The following is a 23809-nucleotide window of genomic DNA, read 5'->3' as shown; positions in this document are numbered from 1 at the left end:
CAAGAAGGAAAAAATCGAGTTTTCGTTTAAGCAGAACATACACGTTATTTTGTTGTAGGTATACAAAAAAACACACTATTACATTAGAAATTGGTACGACTAGGTATTATAAAAATATAAAAATATTTAGGTACGTATTTCAATACATATACCTACATACTACACATATTGCTAAAATATAATTCTTACTCGTTTACTTACATAACAACATTTAGAATTCTTTGCCCGAATACATTCTGTTACACTTTTTTACGCCTAAAACGATTTTCCACTTCACGCATTCGACACCAAAATGCGAACCATGTGACGCCGCCTTTGTAACACTGTGCGGCTACCGCTAAATACAAAGAATATTTGGAATTTGTAATTATCTTGGACAAAACAAAAATGGACCGTCCAAATTGTCCAGGGTACATGAACTGGATGAATGTGATTTTATGCACTAGTTTCAGTTGGATTTGGTATGCGCAAAGCACGGTATGCCTAGAGAAATAATACAATGAGTGTTACAGTTATATTTTATCATAATATTCTTTGTATGGTGACTACATGACAGTGTTCTTTGAGTTGATAAAAAAGGTTAAACATTAACAAAATTGACAACATAATGAAGCTAATTAATTTAATGATAATTAATGATGCTGATACTGCCATGCCGTATATTGCAAAAAACATTTTGTTTTAGTCATGTATTTATGTAACACTTTGCTTTCATAAAATACCAAATATACATTTTTATGGCACTTATAAGCCCTTTCCATAATAGGTCATCTACTTAGTATATTAGTAGAACGTAGTACAGTTTATTCTAACAAACTGTGCTACTACTGACGTCTGGCTGACAGGACAGAATAACAACAACAACAAAAAAACCGGTCAAGTGCCAGTCGGACTCGCGCACGAAGGGTTCCGTACCATTACGCAAAAAAACGGCAAATAAATCACGTTTTTTGTATATACGAGTATGGGAGCCCTACTTAAATATTTATTTTATTCTGTTTGTTAGTATTTGTTGTCATAGCGGCAACAGAAATACATCATCTGTGAAAATTCTATGTCTAGGTTGACACGGTTCATGAGACACAGCCTGGTGACAGACGGACAGACAGACAGACAGACAGACAGACGGACGGGCAGCGGAGTCTTAGTAATACGGTCCCGCTTTTACCCTTTGGGTACGGAACCCTAAAAAATATCCATCTAAGATATACCTTCCAATTTTACGTCCTTTGATAATGATTAATTTAATTGTCAGATCGCTAACCTGATTAAAGTTAGTATTACATAACCGCACTTAATCTCATTTCAAAAAACCTGTCAGCATCCTGTTAACGACCAAATGAACTTAATTTAGATCCCCTCAAAATATATTTAACATGTTAAACCGTATCATTTATTTAAAGTCAACAGCAACGGCCATCATCCTGTTTTGGAACACCTCACATCATTCCGGTGCAAAGGATACCAATTTACAAATGCAGTTGGTTAAAAGCGTGGCTTGTTTCATCTTAAAGTTGGCTTGTCCCACCTCCCACGATTCATGATATCCTAAGACAAATGAAATTATGATTTGCCAAAGATTCAAAATATAGTGGAAAGAAAGGCCTATTTAAAGGTGGCTAGTTTAAATTAAATTGGGTAAGTTTTTTTTTTTCAAATGCCCCATTTCACACTTTTTTTTTCTGAAGCCACTTTTTTATAACTTGGACACAATTTTTATTGATTAATTTAAAATGTGGTCTGCTAAATAAAAATCTACAAAACTTTTAGTTATTAAATGGAACGTCAGAAAAAAATTGCCAAAAATTACTTCGGATATAACGAGCGGCAAAGTTTAATTTGTACGCTTAAACTGAAGGGCCGAAAAAGTGACGTGAGCAGGAATTAATTTTAAAATTAAACATAACTAAAGTTTCATTGATTTTTTAAAGAATTCGCGTTTCTGTATAATTAGCTGTTGATGAGGGGTTACTGCTGTCGTCACTTTCTGTAACCGTGCCATTAAAAAAAAACTTATTTATGATGCAGTTAAACTCTGTTCTCTGTAAAGAGACAGTCAGAATCAAAAATAGTGGATGAAACAATGCGCCAAAAGTATCTGCAATACTCGACTATTTTTCCAGACACTCGTATATCTATATAGTCCGCGGTTTAGAAGTATCTGTGACAATATAACTGTTCTATACTTAGAGACATCTCATTGTGTTAAGGCCGTTTCATCGGTTTGCCGCTGTCACTGTCACATTTCGCAAGAAAGAACGGGATAGATCATGCGCGCCAAGTGTCAATTTTGATCGAATTTTGTCGATTTTTATTTATTTTAAAAACGTTACCTTACAATATCGAAATTCGAAAGCTATGAAATTACTATTCAATTTAAGATTGTTTTTTCTTCTTTTTTTGTTTATAGTATGACATAATAAATAACCGAGTAAAGTTGGATTAAAAGTCCGAGTTAGAGGTTACTTTGGGAATTAATTGTATCGAGCGAAGTGTCATAATTCGTGTATCGAAAGCTATGATATTAAAGATAATATAGTCAAAACTTATCAAAGCTCATCCTCACTTCTTAGACACATGTCACACCATGAATAAGCGGGCATCCCGCTCGTTTCTTCCCAGAACGTGCAGAATGTGGAATGAGTTGCCTCCTGAGGTATTTCCTTTGTGCTACGACATGGGATTCTTCAAGAAGCGGGTATTTAGGGTTCTCAAGGGTCGGCAATGCTTAAGTGGCTCCTGTGATGTTGCTTATGTCCATGGGCGACGATGACTGCTTCCCATCAGGCGGCTAGTCTGCTCGTTTGCTGAATATCACATAAAAATAAAAAATAAACTACATATATTTTTTCCATGTCTACGACTATCAACGCCTCTTAGAAAAACATGATCATATAAGGAGATTTTTCACCTTCTGGCTCAGGGAACTAAGCTTTTAGTGAATACTTTTGACGCATGTCTGATACGCTTCTTTTGGTGCTAGCTGTACACTTAATCATTTAATTTAAAAACGCCTGCACATTCTGACCAATTCTAAATTGATTTTTCATTATTGTGGATTAATGTAGATAATGTCTCAACACAACACAAACTTACTTTTACTGCAATATGAAATCAATTTTTTTTACTGAACTGTAATCCTAAGTACCTATTCAAAAGTTTGTAGTTCCACAAGTTACTTGAAAAAAAAAAACAATTAATAAGTATGAAATAAAACTATGAAAACGGATTATATCGCGTATATTGAATTTATAATACATCCCGACGTTTCGAACCCTTTACAGCGTTCGTGGTCAACGGGTGACACTGCCCTGCACTGTGGGTGGGCTGTCACCCGTTGACCACGAACGCTGTAAAGGGTTCGAAACGTCGGGATGTATTATAAATTCAATATACGCGATACAATCCGTTTTCATAGTTTTATTTCATGAGTAACTATCGCGGTAACCGAAGACAATATTAATTAATAAGTACTTAATTATTCTTAAATAAGAATGAGAACCGCGAAATATGTCCTATTCTTAAAATATAAACTTTTCAACACAACGACAGCTCATATGCCTATACTGGCTCTAGCCACTTCCTTGGGCTACGAATTGCTAAACAAGTTACACCGCCCACCACCATAGTTGTTTCAAAAAACTTGTAAACAATATAAAATCAAGGTAACGCATTTAACCGAACCCTTAAACCGGTAAACTGAAGTCCCAAGTCCCGTTTCATCGTGTTAATATCTATATTGACGAAGCTCGCTCAATTACTGATAGCAATCGCTAATTAGCGATTTAACCGAATTTTTTAAGGCCTGACAGTTAAATTACGTCTTTATTTATCTAAAATTTGATTTCTCGTTATTCGGTGGCCAGGGAAGACTTGTGGGTGAAAATGCGTAAGTTGATTTTTGGAAATTTTAAAAGTTATTATTTTCTTACGACCTGGTAATTTAAAACATGTAGAATTATGTAAGGGGCTTGTCTAGTGTTTGCTATGTAACATTAACTGGCCGGCGTAGCCAAGATCGTTGATAGAAAATGTTAATCGCAACAGAAATTATTTATGGAAATAGTCACGTGCCTTTCGTAGCAGCTGTCATTCCACATACATACATTTTTTCTGCTCATTTGACGTTTCTCGATGTACCGATTATCATCTTGGCTAGACTCTTGGGATTTTTTTCTATACTAGCTGTTGCCCGCGACTTCGTACGCGTGGATTAACCCTTTTAGGGGAAGAATATTTAAAAACGCTGAAATCACTTTTCTTGTATTTTAATAATATGCCTTTATCCGAAGTCCCGCACTCAAAAAAATTATGATCTCCATACAAACTTTCAACCCCTTTTTCACCACCTTAGGGGATGAATTTTGTGAATTTTGGAAAACCCCTTCTTAGTGGATACTAACGTCATAAAAGCTACCTATTTTGAAAAATTTAGCTCTATAGGTCCAACGGTTTGGGCTGGGCGTTGATTTAAGTGAGTCAGTCAGTCAGGACTTTTACGTTTATATATATAGATTAGTACTCGTGACGTCACGAGGGCTACTCGTTATGATTTAGGTAAATTAAAGTAGCATATTTATTCACGGACTGTATTCTCTTACTTACATACAAATTTAAAATTATTGGCATTTCCGTCGCTAAAATATGACTAACTTAAATTAAATGAAATAAAACTATGAAAACGGATTATATCGCGTATATTGAATTTATAATACATCCCGACGTTTCGAACCCGTTACAGCGTTCGTGGTCAACGGGTGACTTAAATTAAATGATTTAATTTTTTTAATAATGTGGAAATTTATGATTCACGTTAATGGAGTTAATTGGGCCTTTATTATTTTACCAATGACCCGTTGATTAAGTTGTTGTGAATAAAAAAATATAACGATGTCGTCCGTTCCCTATTCGGAGTATGTTGATTGGTATATTTCGGAAATGTCACAACAATTTCACAATTTAACATTCATATTTTGTTATTACTAAAATTACATGAAGGTATGTCAGGTTGCCACCTAATTAAGGCTTCAAGTTTAACAAGTAAATTATATGTATACATGCAACTTACAAATCTTACAATCTTCCTAGTAATAACAACTCAATTAGTTATTTACTCTTAAGGTGTAATGAATTATCTAGGGACTGTCCGACTTTATAAAATAACAGGTGTCGTAACCACTATCCATAGGCAACTTAGTGTAAATCTGTTGCCTCGTTACAACCTGTTACTTTGATAAGTCAAATAGGCTCCCTGGACGCCGAAAACAATGTAACGCGATATACATTTATATCAATCTAATCAAACGTTTGTATGAGAAGTTTAATGGAGATATGTCAAGTCTTTATATTCGTAACGCAGAATATATAGATTGGGTTCCTACTATCCAAAACAATCCAATATCCTTTATAATTCACCAATAATAAACTATTACTACTTATTCATAGGTAACTATAAATTTAATGTACTATTTACTATTTATATAACACTTTTAACTCTCGCGTTTTGTATACATAATTAATGTCATTACCGGGTCTAACGCGATTAAATTTCATTATTTTACAATTTATAGCCAATATTGATATGAATATGTTATTTACATTGTAATTCTATTTATTTATCAAAAATGTAATAATATAAAAAAAACTGAAATTACCAACAACAAGAAAACGACGTTAGTATAGGTTAGAGGTAGACGGGTTGGGTAGGGCTGTAGGGCTGCACCGTCATTGAAACCGAAGAAATGTTGGATGGATTTGATTCTGTGCCGTGTCCCACGGACACACATGCTGGTGGCTCGGATTATATGTTATTTACTATTCACCGACGCCACAAATAAATCAATCGTCCAAATAATTAAAAACCATTGCGGTTTTACCTTATGGCTCACTAATTCAGGATGCGTATCTAACCTATACTAAAAAGTTGTCCAGGAAATCCAGCGTGAGCCAAAAGCGGATAAAAATACAAAAACTTTCTTATTAATTACTTACATCCATATGCCTTTTAGGGTGTCTTCGGTAAGACGTCGTTCGATTTGTCAACGCTTGATTGATGCGGTTTTTGCTCTAGTAATAAATGTGAATGTGAATAAAAACAGTATGTTTTTATTTATGAGCTTTTTATAATACTATTCAAAAAGGGTTTGCGCTAGATTTGTCGGAGAAAAAAAACAGAGGCTATAATTTAAAAAGTAGGTAACTTAGCAAACTGTGAAATTAGGTTTTTAACTAGTTTTTAATGCGTTAAATACGAGTAGGTACTTTTAGGTTTAGTTTGTCACATAAACAACATTGAAGTTGGTGGTGGTGGTGGTGGTGGTGGTGGTGGTGGTGGTGGTGGTGGTTGGTGGTTGGTGGTTGGTTGGTTGGTGTTTGTGAATCATCATCATTTCAAAAACAGTTATTTTTAATTTCATAGTTTTTTATTTATATTTTTACGAAACAAAATATCTCAAAATAGGTATCGATCTAGCTGCTGTCATTTCAAATTATGTAATTACAAAATACAGTTCGTTCATTTTTACGTTCACGTTTTCTTAAGGTGCATCCACGCCGTGGTTAACTTTTGAGGAGCAATTGTGGAACATCACTGTGCAACAGAAAAGTAGTTAGGTAAGTTACCTGATGTTACCGTGTTGCACAGTGTTACTCCACAAAAGTTAACTGTGGTGTATGCACCTTTACAATCTGTTCTTAATTAACGATTTATTTCATTACTTTTATCCAACAGTTAGTCGCAATTGTAATACATTTCTTAATAACGCATCGCTATCTAAAATCGCCATTTAGCCTTTAATGATACTTTTACATCGTTTCGTGTATCCGTGGTAGCCCCGTATCGTGCCATCTGCCCCGCCCGGGCGAAATTTATTATTGCAATCGAGTTTCAAGTGAAATTGGGTCGAGTTAGGGACAGGTGGCACTGGGATTTACAAAAAGGTTGTAAACAGGTCGATTCAAAGAACTTGTTTACAAAAAATATTGATACCTATAATTTTTTTTCGAGTAGGAAGAGTATTATCTCAATACAATTTTCCGAAATTTTTCGTTTTAAGGTTATAAATTGTATGGAGATGACACCTGTGTTACCCTACCCATCGTGTTTGAAGAATTCTATTGGTAAACTTTTGAACTACCTAGCTTTTTTATAGATAAACGTTTTTTCTATGAGAATTCGTTAAGTGTCTGCCAAAAACTACTAATATATTTTTTTAGTAGCCATAAAGAAAAGGTAAGACTGCTTTAAGGCATTAAATTCGGCATTTGCAATTATTTTAGAAAAAAAATGTTTAGAAAAAAAGATTTGCCATACCACGTGCTTTTAGTTTTTATACTAAAGCCTGACCAGAAATATATGATCATTGTCAAGAGGGCGCTGTTATTCTCATGTATAGGGTGACAGTTCAGTATAGTATGAAAAAGATAGTTCCAGTGAAATTCCGCAACATGGCGCGTGATCATATATTCCTGGTCAGGCTTTAATATGATAGTCACATGCCCCATCACACCTGTCATTGTGACGTGTAGAATAGGCTCCCAGGCTAATGCTAATACGGTCAAATGGCCGAAGCCCCATTTAGCTGTCTCACACAATGTCCGACCCATACAAGTCGCGACAAGGATTGAGCTTCACACTTTTACAGCGCCTCGTCACTACGTGAGACAATTTCCCTGGCTACCTTTTTTGACGCGGCCCAATTGGATGGCTTTATGCGATGGATAGATTATTGGTATCGTAAAATAATATTGTTAACTACTAACGGAATATAATCAATAAACATTACATCGAAATTATCAAAGAATTAAGAAAAACAATTCAGTAAGTTTTGTACGAAATTAATTTTCATATTATACTAAGTTACCTACCTTATATTTTAATGTATGTATTTACATCATTATAATATTTTATTGCAATAACAAACTCCACATGAAACAGATAATTCATAACATATACCTGTTTATATCATAACAGTTAACTTTATTTATCACATGAATATCATATCTTTGGCTCTTTTTGCACTGCAAGTTAAATCAATAATAATAATGAGATTTTTTACGATCTTTCAGATTTACAGAACTTGCATATAACAAGACGACACTAAAATATCATAGCTCAGTAAGAGTAATGGTACAAACCATCAAGCAATATAACCTCATTGTAAGCCACTCAAGTTACGGGAAACTGGCCTACGCAAAACCAATATATACAGTAAATACTGACTGACACTCTTCTACATACCACTGTCCGTTGTAACTCAAGGCATGCAAATCAGGCCGGGATCGGGCTGGCCAAGTTTAGAAATTCCTTTTTCGATGTATTCCCTTTCTTGCAATGACGTGTATTGGTTGCCAATTCGATGCCGTTTTGGATGTCCGAGTGTGTGCGGAGTTTAGGGAATGAGAGAAGGCGTTATATGTACATATAAGTAATATACTTAGTATTTTTTTGACATGACAACATGTAGCTAGAAAATAATATAAATTAACACAAGATAAAAAAAATGAATTACAACTGGGTAATTTATTTATTTTATTACTACGCAAATCAAATTTCACATTGTTCTAAATCTGCATACTGTATTAAAGAAACGTTGCTTAATAATCGTGTGGCTGCTTACCAAATTGTTATTTGTTACTACGCCAGAAAAAAACATCTGAAACAGAGAAACAAAGGGCCACCGATGTTACTTACAACTTTGGGAAAAAATATTTTAAAATTTTAACAAATATTTTTGTTTTTTTGTAAATTACACTATTTCTTTAGTATACTCGTATAAGATATGACATCCATTTATGTCTATAACCGATCTGATTTCATTTGAGTCCCACATTGACGAATTAAGTATGACGACTGTATGTGCATTGCGGATTACAATCTATGTATTATTTTAATATTTCTAATGTAATTTAAAAACCGGCCAAGTGCGAGTCGAACTCGCGCACCGAGGGTTCCGTACTTTTTAGTATTTGTTGTTATAGCGGCAAAAGAAATACATTATTTGTGAAAATTTCAAGTTGGTTAATTAGTCTCAAGGTTCATGAGATACAGCCTGGTGACAGACAGACGGACAGACGGACAGACGGACAGCGGAGTCTTTGTAATAGGGTCCCGTTTTTACCCTTTGGGTACGGAACCCTAAAAACGAGTGTAAACTTACTCATACTATGCGACATATGACTTTGTACCACACCACACGCGGGCATGTTTTACAGACCGCGTCAGTCCTACATCTTTTGCATGTTGCAAATTGCATATTGTTTTCGTCAATCAACGTTCCCGATTAGCCTGCGGCTCGACCGCTTAACGACTTCTGGTTTTCTGTTTAACTTGAATTAAATGTTGCACCCATTGTTGTAGAGCCCTGGATTTTGTGGTCAGATCATTGAAATTGCGGCATTTGTTTTGCCCACGATGCTTAAATTTGTTTTTTTTTTACTAGCTGAGGGTTTGAACCAAATTTCGCGCAATGTCAATAATGAGATTAGCAATTTTAATAACAAAACTTCCGTGAGACACAGACATATTAAATATATTACTAACGGAGCGTTTTTCTACTTAAAATACGTGAGTGACCCGTTATTAATATATTTAATATGTCAATAATGAGATACATTTTTTTAAATATATTATATTAGGTTGTGTAAATTAGCCAAATATGTAATCAAATGTAATATTATACATATTATCAGTAACCTCTTTTAAATATTATTCAAAGAAACAAATAGGTGCTTAGACTAAGTCATTTACCTAATCTTTGCCTTAATATTTGTAGGTACAGTCAAGTGTAAAAATATCTGTGTAGACAACTTACTCAAAAATATGTCCCATAGTTCTTATTTCGCTGACATAAGAGCTATGTGACATATTTTTGAGTATGATTTGTGCACCCATATTTTTACACGACTGTATATTAAATATTTATTAATTAATAACGGGTTACTCACGTATTTTAAGTCGAAAAACACTCGACATGTTTTACTCCATACCGAGGAGTGTCATCAGGAGCTTGAATGTACCTACATGTTTTTGCATTCTTTTATAAATTTGTACTAAAGTTACATAATATAACAAATGTTTTCATTATTCTTTCATGACAAGAGACAAAATAATATTCATCACAGAACGGACAATTTTAACAACATGAAAATAATGTCAATTACAAAGAAAATAAATAAAAATGATGATGTAAGTTTGAAACAATTTAGCTAATAAGGCAACATTACATTTTATCTGCATATTATTTATGTATTTATCGTATGGCGGTTACACACTGGTTACAAAAAATACAATAAAGATTCAAAATTTGCAAGTAAGCAGATATAAACTCGCATTCTTCGTCAGATTTTTGAAGTAAGTAAGTAAATATTTTTTATTGTGCACCATGAAGCTAAAAAAAATACACAGAAAGCGAAATACAAGCTTAAGACTAGGTAACAACAGGCGGTCTTATCGCTAAAAAGCGATCTCTTCCAGACAACCTTTGGGTAGCAGGAAAGTCTTCAGCAGGTCCGTTGTATTACTCGAATACTACTATATGGTGTATAGTCTGTTGCAGGTTTCCACACTCGCACGCCGCAGACTGACATATCGCAGACAGATATTAATTTCACCACAAAACAACAATAACAAATTTGCAAAAAGGTGAAAAGCACTAAAATCTTCATCCACATACCACCTTCTTCGTTACAACCCAAACAATAATTACAGTATCGTTACTGCATGATAAATAACATTCATTTGTATTTCAACCAAAAAAGCACATTTATGCATGAATCTCCCGATACAATCAACAATGATTTAAATTAAGCCGAAAAAATTACTTAATTAAGGTGACGTATCTCGCATGGCAATAATCAGATAAAATTATTAAGATTGCAACCTAAATTTCGGACTTTGATATATCATTCATACGTTTCGGAGAGATAAAATCAGGTCAATTTATAAAATGTAACTTTGTAGTCGTATATCGATCCCTGAACAAATTAAGGACGTTGAGTTATCGCGAGAAATAAATCTACCCTGCTAAGCTAAAACGCCGTATCTGCCTTCTAGCTTCTTAATCACTTACGACTTTTTCGCTAAGGAAGTGAACAAAATATGGTTTTGAAATTCGACGTGTACTAAGTTGGGTTCGCATTTTGGTAACAATAATGATGAGATGAATAACAAGTACTTTTGAAATGGATTGGGTGTGTTTGTTGAAATCTGTTGAAAATGAGTTCAGTTAACGTGTTATGCAGATGATGTAAAGAAATGATATGAAAATTATGTAGATACAAGTAAGGCAGTTAAAGAAATGATATATGTTTTTAATATATACACGGTTTCTCTGGGAAATAAACGGAAACGGTCAGAAAATACAACTGAAATAACACAATTAGTTAATATTTTGCAATGAGCGATTGTTTGGTTAACGTAAGTAATAATTATAAGCCACGAGGCCATTCAACTGAGCTTTACAATCTCACGCATTTCATTAAAATAAAAGCAAATACGTTACTAAATACCTACATTTAAGCCTACATGCTCCAACACGAAACTCGACTTTTTCGCAAAAATTCCAACGAAAAGAATCCATTTAAATCCGCTGTCTTGTACCAGAGCAAGAGTTGCACTCAATCCGTCATCGCCTTCTTTGAGCGAATCGCTTAAGTCACGGTCATAAATATGTATACCTTATTCACCTTACGTCATTGGAATAAGACTAAAAAGTGTATACGGGGTTATGACGATGGATGTACAAGAGTAAAAAAAGCGATGGATATGTTAACAGAGGGCAGTCACGCTATCTTGTTAACCGAACGTATTATTATTGTACATATTTTATTTTATTTTTTTAAATAATGTGAACCCGTTTCTGAATTGGTGAATGAGGAAATCAGTTTAGTAAAATACACATTGTTTGCACGCGATCGCGCTTTTTTTTGGAGCACAATGTAACGATTGTTTATTTGAGAAAGAAATGTATTGTTCAGTTTGGTATTTCTGCACAATCAGTCATTTACCTGTACTGGTATTTTTTTTAATCTATAGCTAAACGAATTCGACGGCTTAGCTAATTAAGTATGTATTCAATAAATGGTTAACAAGAGATAATAAAGATTCAATGTTGGATGGATTAATAATTTAATGGATTTAAAATCCTGCAAAATGAACATTCTCTCAAGTAAAATGACACTGAATTACTGCTATTTATAACAGAGAAGCAAAAGGAAAACTATAAAATAGATCTTGACTAAATTATATTGCTTGTTTTAACCTTTCTTCAAGGGTTATTTTGCAAATACATACTAAAAGAAAACTGGACTAAAATTATTTAACTATTTCCAATTAAACAATGTAACTACGAATAGAACAAATATCAAAATTAAATATTTATAAAAGTAAAGCATTTAAAAGTTTTGGTAACGACTATATGTCAGAGTAATTGTTGACTCAACGTAACTAAATAGCGCTGTGTCATATTGACTGGAGAGCGTGAGAAAAAACAGTATTAGATCATTTATATTTGTCCAAGTGTAAGCAATTTTTTTGTCAATTACATTCTTGTAATGAAATATTGTAAAGCAGAATATATTGCGCAATAGCCAGTAAAGTTCAGAATTACTAGCTTACCGCGATCTATATTCTCGATTAATGATTACGAGTACCTACAATTCCTCTTAATTGTGTTATGAGTGTTGACACATTTAAATATTTTAAATACACATTAAAAGAGACATGTTACGTATCTAATATCAAAAGTAATGTTTAAAAAGACATTTTTAACGCCTTACTGCATGTAATAAAAAATATTTGTTTAAATTTGAACTTTAAAAGCTGTCGATAGGGTTGAATATCATATCCGCCATATATGGGTTCGTATGCGGTAAAGGGTTAATAATAAACTGGTTATGTTCACTTTTCTTCTAAGCAAAAAAGTCGTATGTTAATACCACAATCTACATATCGATACGACTTTTTTTACAAAGTACAGTACCTACAGCAATCACAACATGATAACTAGAATTTCAAATCCAACTTGACATTTTAAATACTCGTGTATTAACGAGAACGACCTTCCAGTACTCGATGACACTCAAGTTTACAATCGTGACTACCATATTTGCTTTAATTTTTTAGGCAGCACCCAATTTTTCGGCCCCATCGGCACTCAAGTGCGATAACACTTGAGTGCTGGGCTTCGAGTAGGAAGTGATGCTGTCATGTCCAAGTGCCTTCGGTATGAGTATGACAATAATCGATAAACATGGGCAACGGTGAAAAAATCGGTCAACGCACCGGACTTTGACGCACGAGCTGAACCGTTCATTAGGAATAACTACCTAAGGTAACCTGTAACTTTAGTTAGATAACAGAAACAGATCATGCAGTACCTACGCAGATTCTTCTTAAATTCATGTACGGTGATACGCTTGGGGCCACTTGCGCGTTCCAGGGTTAGCCAACTAACACGAAGTGAACCGTTTATACAGGGTTAAACTCTGTACTGTATAAACGCTTAACTCCAAGTTAGTTGGCTAACCCTGGAACACGCAAGTGACTTAAAGAACCTACTAATACGCTAGGTGAAAATGCTCTAAAGTCCGTTTAAGCTAACTTTGCATCTATTTGAATAGAATATAGTGGAAGTATAATCTTGGTCCAACTTTAATAGCCTGTACAGACAGACTGCAGTTGGCGTGCAGTCAGCGTGCAATTTTCATATATGACATTCTCAACCAAAAGGGTACTTAATGTCGGTTGTCAATAAGGAGCTATTTCCATGTAGCTTCAATTTGAAATCAAACTTATCGACTAGCGACAATGTGATACCTTTTGGTTGAAAACGTCACATATTTATAAATTGCTTCCGAATTGCAGTCCTTCTGTACTAATGTTAATGTTGTACTGTTAGTGTATGTGTGATGGTTGTACTTTGATAAAAAAATATCCTGAGCTTTGTAAAATAAAGTAGATTACTGTCGTTACAATCTGTCAAAATACGTAATTACGAAACTTGTGCACTAAACATTTAACAAACGGATGCAAATATGTCATAAATTGTTAAACGTGAAATAAATATCGTTTAATAATTCGAAAACGGCATATCAAATTGGTTTCTTTCTTTATGACTGCAATATTCATTGAAAAGCGAAGTTTACGTTTGCCAGTCCCTTTAGGCGTCCGTTAAAATAATTACCCACGTTACTGAATTACGCATAACATGAAATAACGAATTTCGGCAGCTAAAAACTAGTTGTTTCCAATAATTACTAGTGCAGTAATTTAAGTTTGGTAATTAATTCTACGACGGTTTTGCGTTTAATTAAATTTTTGGCACAATGCCTCAAGGGCCTATTTTAGATTTAAGCTAGTTATTAATTTCGTATATATCTCGTCTGTCAATAAAGAGTATATTTCGTATATCAAATTGTATTTCGCTAATTTTAATGAAATTCCTGACAAATTAGAAGAAGTACGAACACTTACATGTATTAATTCCAAACCTTAAACATGTAACACGACTCTTTTTATTCCAAATTATTACCTATAACCAAAGATAGATATAACTCCGTAATAGATGGATACAGTCTAAGGAAAAAACGTGCCTCGAAAATCAAGAAAATTTGATTCTCGTTCAGAGGGCGCTACTAGTTTTGGCCTACAGTCGAATAGATGGCGTTGATGGTTTCGTTTGTTATTTAACAATTTTAACGCATATCAGTGAAAGAACATGGGTCAAAATCATAAAAATAATTAATGCAAATAAAAAAAATCATTTATCTATATTTAAATACATTCTATCGTATTTTTATAAATCTTCATTTTTAGTTTTAAAGTGTGTCGACAGATGGCAGTGAATTTACTGGGGTTACAAAATTTACTATGACAGTACCGCTCTAGTATAAATTACTCTATGCTAGCATATATGATGAATTATTAATTTCAGAAAACGAATCGCGAGCATTTTCCGTAGAATTCCTACTAACGACTTCGTAGGTAAATGTGCCATTTTCAACCAAAAGGGTACTTGTTGTCGCTTGTCAGTAAGGCGCTATTTCCATATAGCTTCAATTAGAAATCAACCTTATCAACAAGCGACAATGTACATCTCACAAAAACGTCACAAATATTTATTTTTAATATGTAAAAGATATAATATCTCAATCATCGGCCCATTAACTACTGTTTTGTGCATAATACCATAGAGTAACTTATACTAGAGCGGTACTGTCATAGTAAATTTTGTAACCCCAGTAAATTCACTGCCATCTATCGACACACTTTAAAACTAAAAATGAAGATTTATAAAAATACGATAGAATGTATTTAAATATAGATAAATGATTTTTTTTATTTGCATTAATTATTTTTATGATTTTGAATCATGTTATTTCAGTGATATGCGTTAAAATTGTTAAATAACAAACGAAACCGTCAACGCCATCTATACGACTGTAGGCCAAAACTAGTAGCGCCCTCTGAACGAGAATCAAATTTTCCTGATTTTCGAGGCACGTTTTTTCCTTAGACTGTATCCATCTATTACGGAGTTATATCTATCTTTGATAATACGTATCGAAGTACATGCTTATGTATAATTAATAATGTATAGTGTTATAGTTTTTAATTTAATTAAATTATATGTTATGTGTTTTACTTATCAATTCACCTACGGTAATTTTTAGGGTTCCGTACCCAAAGGGTAAAAACGGGACCCTATTACTAATACTCCGCTGTCCGTCTGTCTGTCTGTCACCAGGCTGTATCTCATGAAGCTGTATCTGATAGCTAGACAGTTGAAATTTTCACAGATGATGTATTTCTGTTGCCGCTATAACAACAAATACTTAAAAGTATGGAACCCTCGGTGCGCGAGTCCGACTCGCACTTGGCCGGTTTTTGTTTTACTGTTTACTAACCAACGTATTGACATATGAATACTAACAAGAATATGGATTTTTATTAATCTGAAATAAATATTATTCATTCATTCATTATATAAACATTTTTTTTTGCAGATGAACCAACAATGCAAAGTCTGCGGGGAGCCTGCCGCCGGCTTCCACTTCGGCGCTTTCACCTGTGAGGGCTGCAAGGTAAATATTTATTTATTGTGCGACACACTTTAAGGTCATGCGACATGGTACGGATGCGGCGAAAGTTGGCTAACAACGGCGGGGTTCCCACCCCGTTTGCGGAGAAATAGAATTTAGTGCTCGGGTCTAATTATTTAATAAATATGTGGCATCCAGAAATCCGTTAACAACTGCTTAAAAAGATAAATGAAGAAACGCTTAACAAAGGCGGGTGTTTCTCCGTTTTATAGAATAACTATCTTTTGCCCGCGACTTCGTCTGCGTCGAGTTAGTAATTTGGGTAGCTTATTTTTTATCCAATCTGCTTTTTATCGATTCCCCATAAAAACTTTCACCCCCTTAAAAGATGACTTCTGGGATAAAAACTACCCTATGTCCTTCCCCGGAACTCAAACTATCTCTATACCAAATTTCAACTAAATCGGTTCAGCGGTTTAAGTGTGAAGAGGTAGCAGAGAGACAGACAGACAGACATATTTTTGCATTTATAATATTTGTATGGATGTTGATTTTAAAGGTAAAGAGCCACCATGTTCAAACTTCATTACTAAACAATTTTCATATATAGCGTTAAAATCGTATACATTGAGTACTTACAGATTTCATTAAAAAAATATTAGCTTCAACAATCTAAAATTAAACAATTTTTATTATTAATATTGTCTTCGGTTACCGCGATAGTTACTCATGAAATAAAACTATGAAAACGGATTTTATCGCGTATATTGAATTTATAATACATCCCGACGTTTCGAACCCTTTACAGCGAATAGGAGGGAATTAAATCTTCTCGGGTCCGTGGTGTAGGGTTGGAGCCGGCGTAGTTTTTATCGCGTATATATATATATCTTTACTTGAAAATAATTGTATTGTATAACTAGCCTTATGAACCGATTTTGCATGTACAACCAGCCTTAAAGTTTGTAGTATATGATTGTTCATTATTTTAGCATGTGGGTATTTTTGCACTTTGTAATTTTTCCTCAGTCACCCGTTGACCACGAACGCTGTAAAGGGTTCGAAACGTCGGGATGTATTATAAATTCAATATACGCGATATAATCCGTTTTCATAGTTTTATTTCATGAGTAACTATCGCGGTAACCGAAGACAATATTAAACAATTTTTATTATTAATAATTTAAGTCATATACACGTAACACTAGACTTATATTGACCGGGATATAGACCGTGATTACCTTTTGTATTATTTGTGAGCTCCCGATATTTCGACGCAGTTACATGCAAATACAAAAGGTAATCACGGTCTATATCCCGGTCAATATAAGTCTAGTGAAACTAACCGTGAATCATTCAAAACTCATATACACGTGTTTATGAACAAAATAGACGAAAAATGATAAATGTACTTAAACAGTTTAAACAACATCCAGTAATTACATAATTTATTTGACATAATGACTTTAATGTTCTAATGGCCTAATGATCTTAAAAGCTAGTAGCCCTGGTAAAGATGAAATTATTATTAAATTAATTTTAAATCATTACTTTAACTTAAATTGCATCGAATGATTAATGGGGCTTGCACAATTGAACGGAATCATTACGTGTCAGTTATTATATATTTCATAGCGATTGAATATTATTCTGAGATCCAAAGCGTTTCTGACTTTAATGTCCTTGTAACTCATTTATGACTTTACGGAAGTTAAATTTCTTGTGTTGTTATTCACAAGCGTCTCGGTCTACGGTGTAGTTAAAAAGTCGCATCTGCAATATCGCGTATTGGATAACGGCTTGTATTGAGTAAAATGTATCGTTCTTCGTTATAGTAATGGTACTACATATAATTCGTGAAGATTTAAATTTCAAATTTATTTTACTTTATGAGTTGAAGTTGAAATCATTATGAAATAAAACTATGAAAACGGATTATATCGCGTATATTGAATTTATAATTCATCCCGACGTTTCGAACTCTTTACAGCGTTCGTGGTCAACGGGTGTTTGACCACGAACGCTGTAAAGAGTTCGAAACGTCGGGATGAATTATAAATTCAATATACGCGATATAATCCGTTTTCATAGTTTTATTTCATGAGTAACTATCGCGGTAACCGAAGACAATATTTGAAATCATTATTTAACTACCCATAGTTAACACAGAACAGGGACAAAATTAATATAAAATAGGTAATAATTCATGCCAGAACTGTTCTCGCGTATAAGTGCTTTGTGCGAAGTGACAGTTTGTTTATTAATAGTGATATATATATGTGTGAAAATATAAAACGGGACACATAAAGGTTTCGCAGCGAATAAGTAAATCTTTACGCCCTATTCATAAAACTTTACAAGCCTCAATTAGTAATTAATGTTTTATCCCTTTCTTACAATTACATCAGTGAATATAACAGAAAAAGACGGTTAATAGTTAATTCAGGCTAGTAGCGCGTTTATGAAACACAATAAAATGGAGTGAAAAACACATAATGAGAAATCCAAAGTTCCATATACCTATTGACGATGATAAGATAGAAAAAGTTTGAAGGTAGTTTATTTTAATTTTCATTTTTTTTTAGTTTATTGCCAGAGATAGAAATATACGCTAATGGTTCTAAACAAACATAGGATCACTTAGTTTTTCTAAGTCTATGTCAAATTTTGATATACCTGTAATGTTTACTGAATTGCCGTTTTTATACTTGTCAACTGTCAAATAACTTACCTAATACTTTCTTCAAACGAAAAGCGGTGCCACAATCGCACACAGGTATAACCGAAATATGAGAGATAAAAAGATGTAAAAAATGGTGTCAATAGCATTAATAATAGGTGCATGTATAATTAATTTTGTGATAATCAGGCATCTTTATAATACTCTATACTTACAATAAAAGACGCATCTAGTATTAGTCATATTTATTATAAAGCTTTTTTATCTCTTGGAAAGTTACCGCAACGGTAAAAACACTTAATAACACTAATAACCTGAACATGTCAAAAACCCTGTCATGGTTAACATTTTTTACTTTTGAAAATTCCCTTCGCTTCACGTAATAAAGCCGAAGGCAATTTGCTACTCCAAATCAATTTGCCAACTTTTTGTCCTTGATAATGTCGCTGATTCAATTTTCTCAACAGTATCCTTGTAAACTGAAATAAACCTTAAATTATACTATATAAGGTCCAAATCTAGAAATTAAAACGGTGAATCTTCCTGATCAGTTGTTTTGTCGAACGGATTGCAGTTCTGACTTGTGGAAGCAAATGGCGTAATTTGGAATCTGGAAAACTATTACATACACTTCCTTTTTTTTTTCATTCTCCTAAGAAATTAATTTTGAAAATATGTATATTGCGAGCTTACACCCAGGTAAACCATATTCCAAACATTTTAAGCTAAACGTCCTAGAACCTAAGAATTTCTTATATCGTTTATGGCATTTATAATATTGAACTATCAAACATGACAATGTGAACATATATAAAATATCTTTCCTATTTGTATTCTCAACTCCGTTAATGCATTAACTACACTTTAAAATACATAATTTATTGACGGCGTGAAAACTACAATTATGTGACCAAAAAACGCGCCTTGACCATACCGCATCTGAATCATTCCCAATTAAGGACCACCCGTTGTCTCCAAGGCAGCCTATTAATAATATGTCATTGTTAATAAAAAAACAACTTTCATTAAAAATATGATTTAAAAATATTGGCCAATCGATCTGAATGACAAAAGTCTTAAGCTTTTAATTATAGAAATACATATGTATTCAAATTTAGAACTCATAAATCTATAACTTGATGCAATAAGGTCGGATATGGTCTTTGTGAATTTACTTTTACGCTCAATAGTTTCTAAAGTGGAATCGTCACTAATGAACTAGAAATAAATCAAAATCTAATTAATTGTCACAGTTTTTAATAAAACATAAGTTTGCGTAATAACTACGATGTGATCTTATTTATTAGATAGGTGGGCGGATATATTTAAGCAAAGGCCTAATACAATACGTTACAATTTGTTTAAAAAAACCTTACTCATATTCATTTTATAATGATTATATATTACGTACTGATTTTCTGTACCTTAACCGAAAAATGCCTAGAAGTTAGTTGATTGTAGATTTTATTGTGAACACAGTTTAATAAATAAAAAATGCAAGTATATGAACAAATTTAATGTTTATAAACACTTATCTAATTAATAGGCTATGTCGATAATGTCGGTGATACTATGTAATACTCGTATCTTGAAAAACCCAAAAATATTTTAGTAACAGTATAATTTCGAACACTAACACACAAGAAAGAGAACAGCCTTCTAGTCACAGAACGTAAGGAGCTTAGGATGATTCTGGGACCCGTCAAAAGACACGATGGCAGTTGGAGGATCCGAAAGAATGCCTAAATAGAACAGCTTATAGCCGAGCTGACTTGGCCACCTCGAAAGGATGGGTGAAGATCGGGCATCCAAAAGTGCCTACCTGGGTCAACCAACTGGACGCCGTCCTGTTGGTCATCCTAAATATCGTTGGGCGGATAGAGTGGAGGCAGATCTCCGTGAGCTCGGCGTCGGCGAAATGACGCTCACACTTACGTACGAATTTACAAGTGCGACAGAGAGGCAACACGTCGAACGTGGTTCGCGGTAGACCCTCAGGACCGAGCAGTGGCGTGCTCTTGTGTTGGAGGTCAAGAGTCATTTTTGGTCAGCGCGCCAGCCAAGTAAATAAGTATGATGATGCTCTCTCTCATCATCATACTTATTTATGAGAGAGAGCATCATCATACTTATTTTTATTACCAAGTAAATAAGTATAATTTAGAACTGGCGACACACTAGTCTAGTAATACCATAAGTAATAGAGTCGACTGAACGCTCCAAATTAATTAAAAATACCCGGTAAACGTTTACTTAGTGATAAAACTATCGTTTTAATTAAAAATATGTCAATTAAACTCCGGTTTTACTTTATCAATATTTTAATTATATATCCATTATTTACGTCCGTGACGAACAATTTATTTATTTATTATCCCATCATTAGGTCTAACCGAGTAAGAATTCCACTGATTAGAGGTTTAACATAATTAGATATTTATTCAAATATTTAAAAACAAACACGGCGTGCGTGGGCGCTGAATTTATGTTTGGGGAGTGCCCTTAATGCGTGGTGGTGTCATATTTATCTATCCTATTTGAGGATGGGACGAGTGACGTTGGTGGTTCCGCAGACTCTTTATTTAAAAAATTATAACATTCATGGATTTTTTGTCATTGATGTATGTTTAGTCTTATTTATGTTTTTAGAAATGACAATTGCAAAATATTTATTTATTACCTACTCGTGATTCAAAAATTGGATTCCGTCTCTATCTATAAAAAAAAACCTAAATATGTATGAAATAAAACTATGCAAAACGGATTATATCGCGTATATTGAATTTATAATACATCCCGACGTTTCGAACTCTTTACAGCGTTCGTGGTCAACGGGTGACTAAATATGTAGTTAAAATAAATATTTTTTTAGGAAAATGTAAAAACTGTTTGTAAGAAAGGAAAAAGACGAATTCAATTACTTTTAAGTTATGTACTAATAATACTGAGATTTTTTCTCTCTCAAATCGATATTTACATTTATGAGTTATTGATGTAAGGAACCCTAATCAACATGCTTAACTAACATTTAACTAACGTTCTGATTAAATTTATTGTGAATGTGAATTAATTTCTTTATGTTGGCGATTTAATATTCAGTAGTTTTTTCGCATTATTGTTGATTTAGTGATAAAATTTTATGATACCGAACTCTTTCTAGTTTAGGCGGAAATATAGTTTGATAATGTTTATGATCTCGTTAGATTTAATTTTTGATTAGATTGCCAAGTTGAGTTATTAGTGATTAAGGCGTTTATTACGTAGGTGCGGTTCTATTATTTTTAGTTTTTAGGATTATGACAAATCAAAATATTGTCAAAATTAGTTGGTCAAGCAGATCTTGTTAATACAAATAGGCGCGAAATTCAAATATTTCCTCGCAATTATTTCTCTTCTGAAAATACCTATTGTAACTGTTTGTCATTACGTAAGGTCTCTAATTTGTATATTATTTACAAAGAAAACGAAATACAAGTTAAAACATAATAAACATATTTAACTTTGTAAATATATTTATTTACATACAAGATATATACAGTGGTACTATGTAAACGAAATTTATAACTAGCTTAAATCTAAAATAGGCCCTTGAGGCATTATACCAAGGATGCTGGCGGCATTTCCTCGCTGTATCGCAATGCTGATACGTTGTGCGAGGAAGCCGCCAGCTCTTCGGTCACCAGTTACGTCAACCAGATGCTTCGCGATTTCTGCAAACAACTTGTGCGCGCTGGGACCCCATGGACGTAGAGTTTCAACTCAAAATGGAACAAAATGATACTCTCTACTGAATGATTTAACTTAGGTATACAGGTCGGACACAGGTCGAAGAAATAAACTTCGAATTGGCCTATAAGGCTCCTTCATCTATCATTTATTAGGAGTATTAGGACAGTTGCAAATATCTTCTCGTATACCTATTCTATCCAAAAATAATCATTGTAGTCGCTAAGTGCCATTGACTTTTGATGAAACTCTTCATTAAAAATTAACATAACAAACCAATTAGGTATAAGACATTTATTACTGTAAATATATAATTAATTTTGCGAATTGAGATCTCCATTATCTTATCGCAGAATAGTAAATCATGATGCCATTTAACACAGTTATATTGTAAAAAATACGTCGGATCTACAATAGATAATATCTTATTTAAATATCTACTTAACGAGTCATTCTTTTTTAAACTTATTCCACAAATTTTCCTTCATTTGATTTATTGATTCGTTATCCCTACTGATATTATAAATTCTAAAGTAACTCTGTCTGTCTGTTACCTTTTCACGCCTAAACCGCTAAACCGATTTAGATGAATTTGTGATGATAATTCGAGGCCCGAGGAAGGACATAGGGTAGTTTTTCTCAACTATCATCATCGTTCCATGAAGACAAAGTCGCCGGCAGACAGACAGCCTAAAAGAGTTTCTTTCACATTTATAATGTTAGTAATGATATGCGCCGTGTCTGCGCTAAAGTTTCAATACGTATTTATATTATTCGCAACGTTGCTTAAGGATGAGATTACATTACCTAATAATAATTCTGATAGTACCAAACATTAATTAATAATTTAAAAAAGGACGTATCTATCGTCAAATTGCTTCGCAAGATCCGTCCTTTTAAGATGTTTTTACTGGTCGGGCCTGAGAAGACAGTTTAAAATCAGATTAGCGAGTTCATGATTCACGACAAGTCGGCTTGTTACTGTTATTTCCAATCACAACCATTAAAGTTTATTTGATGTCGCAATAATGTTTATTCAAACACAGGCATCAAGTGTAACTTTTAACGGTTTTTTGTTAATAAGTCATAATCGTTAAATTAATGTGATAAAGATAAAGATAAAGATAAAGATTCTTTATTTGCAAGAATACTTAATTCTAAAATACAGATGTTGTTTTTTTAAAATATGGTGTACAGTATTCAGTCGCATAACGACATGCAAATTTTCAAAAAAAAAAAAATGTTATCTAATAGTATAATTAATAGATTAAAATTCCAATATTAAAATTCATAATAAGTAATTGATTGATTAATTAATAATAAGAACACTTAACTTAAATGTGCGACGAAAAGTTATATTTC

General features: G+C 33.4%; 1 protein-coding gene across 1 annotated transcript in view; it reads left to right on the top strand.

The window, feature by feature from the left end:
- The window catches only part of LOC134745392 (protein embryonic gonad-like), a 145519-nt gene that overhangs the window by 60222 nt on the left and 61488 nt on the right, over positions 1-23809 (top strand). Inside the window, exon 2 of the mRNA XM_063679431.1 lies at positions 16006-16083. Coding sequence (XP_063535501.1) covers positions 16006-16083 — 78 coding nt within the window. The remainder of the gene's footprint in view (positions 1-16005; positions 16084-23809) is intronic.

The sequence above is a fragment of the Cydia strobilella genome, chromosome 11, assembly GCF_947568885.1.
Source record: "Cydia strobilella chromosome 11, ilCydStro3.1, whole genome shotgun sequence".
NCBI classification, from domain to species: Eukaryota; Metazoa; Arthropoda; class Insecta; order Lepidoptera; family Tortricidae; genus Cydia; species Cydia strobilella.
This window is presented reverse-complemented; position numbering and strand designations above follow the sequence as displayed.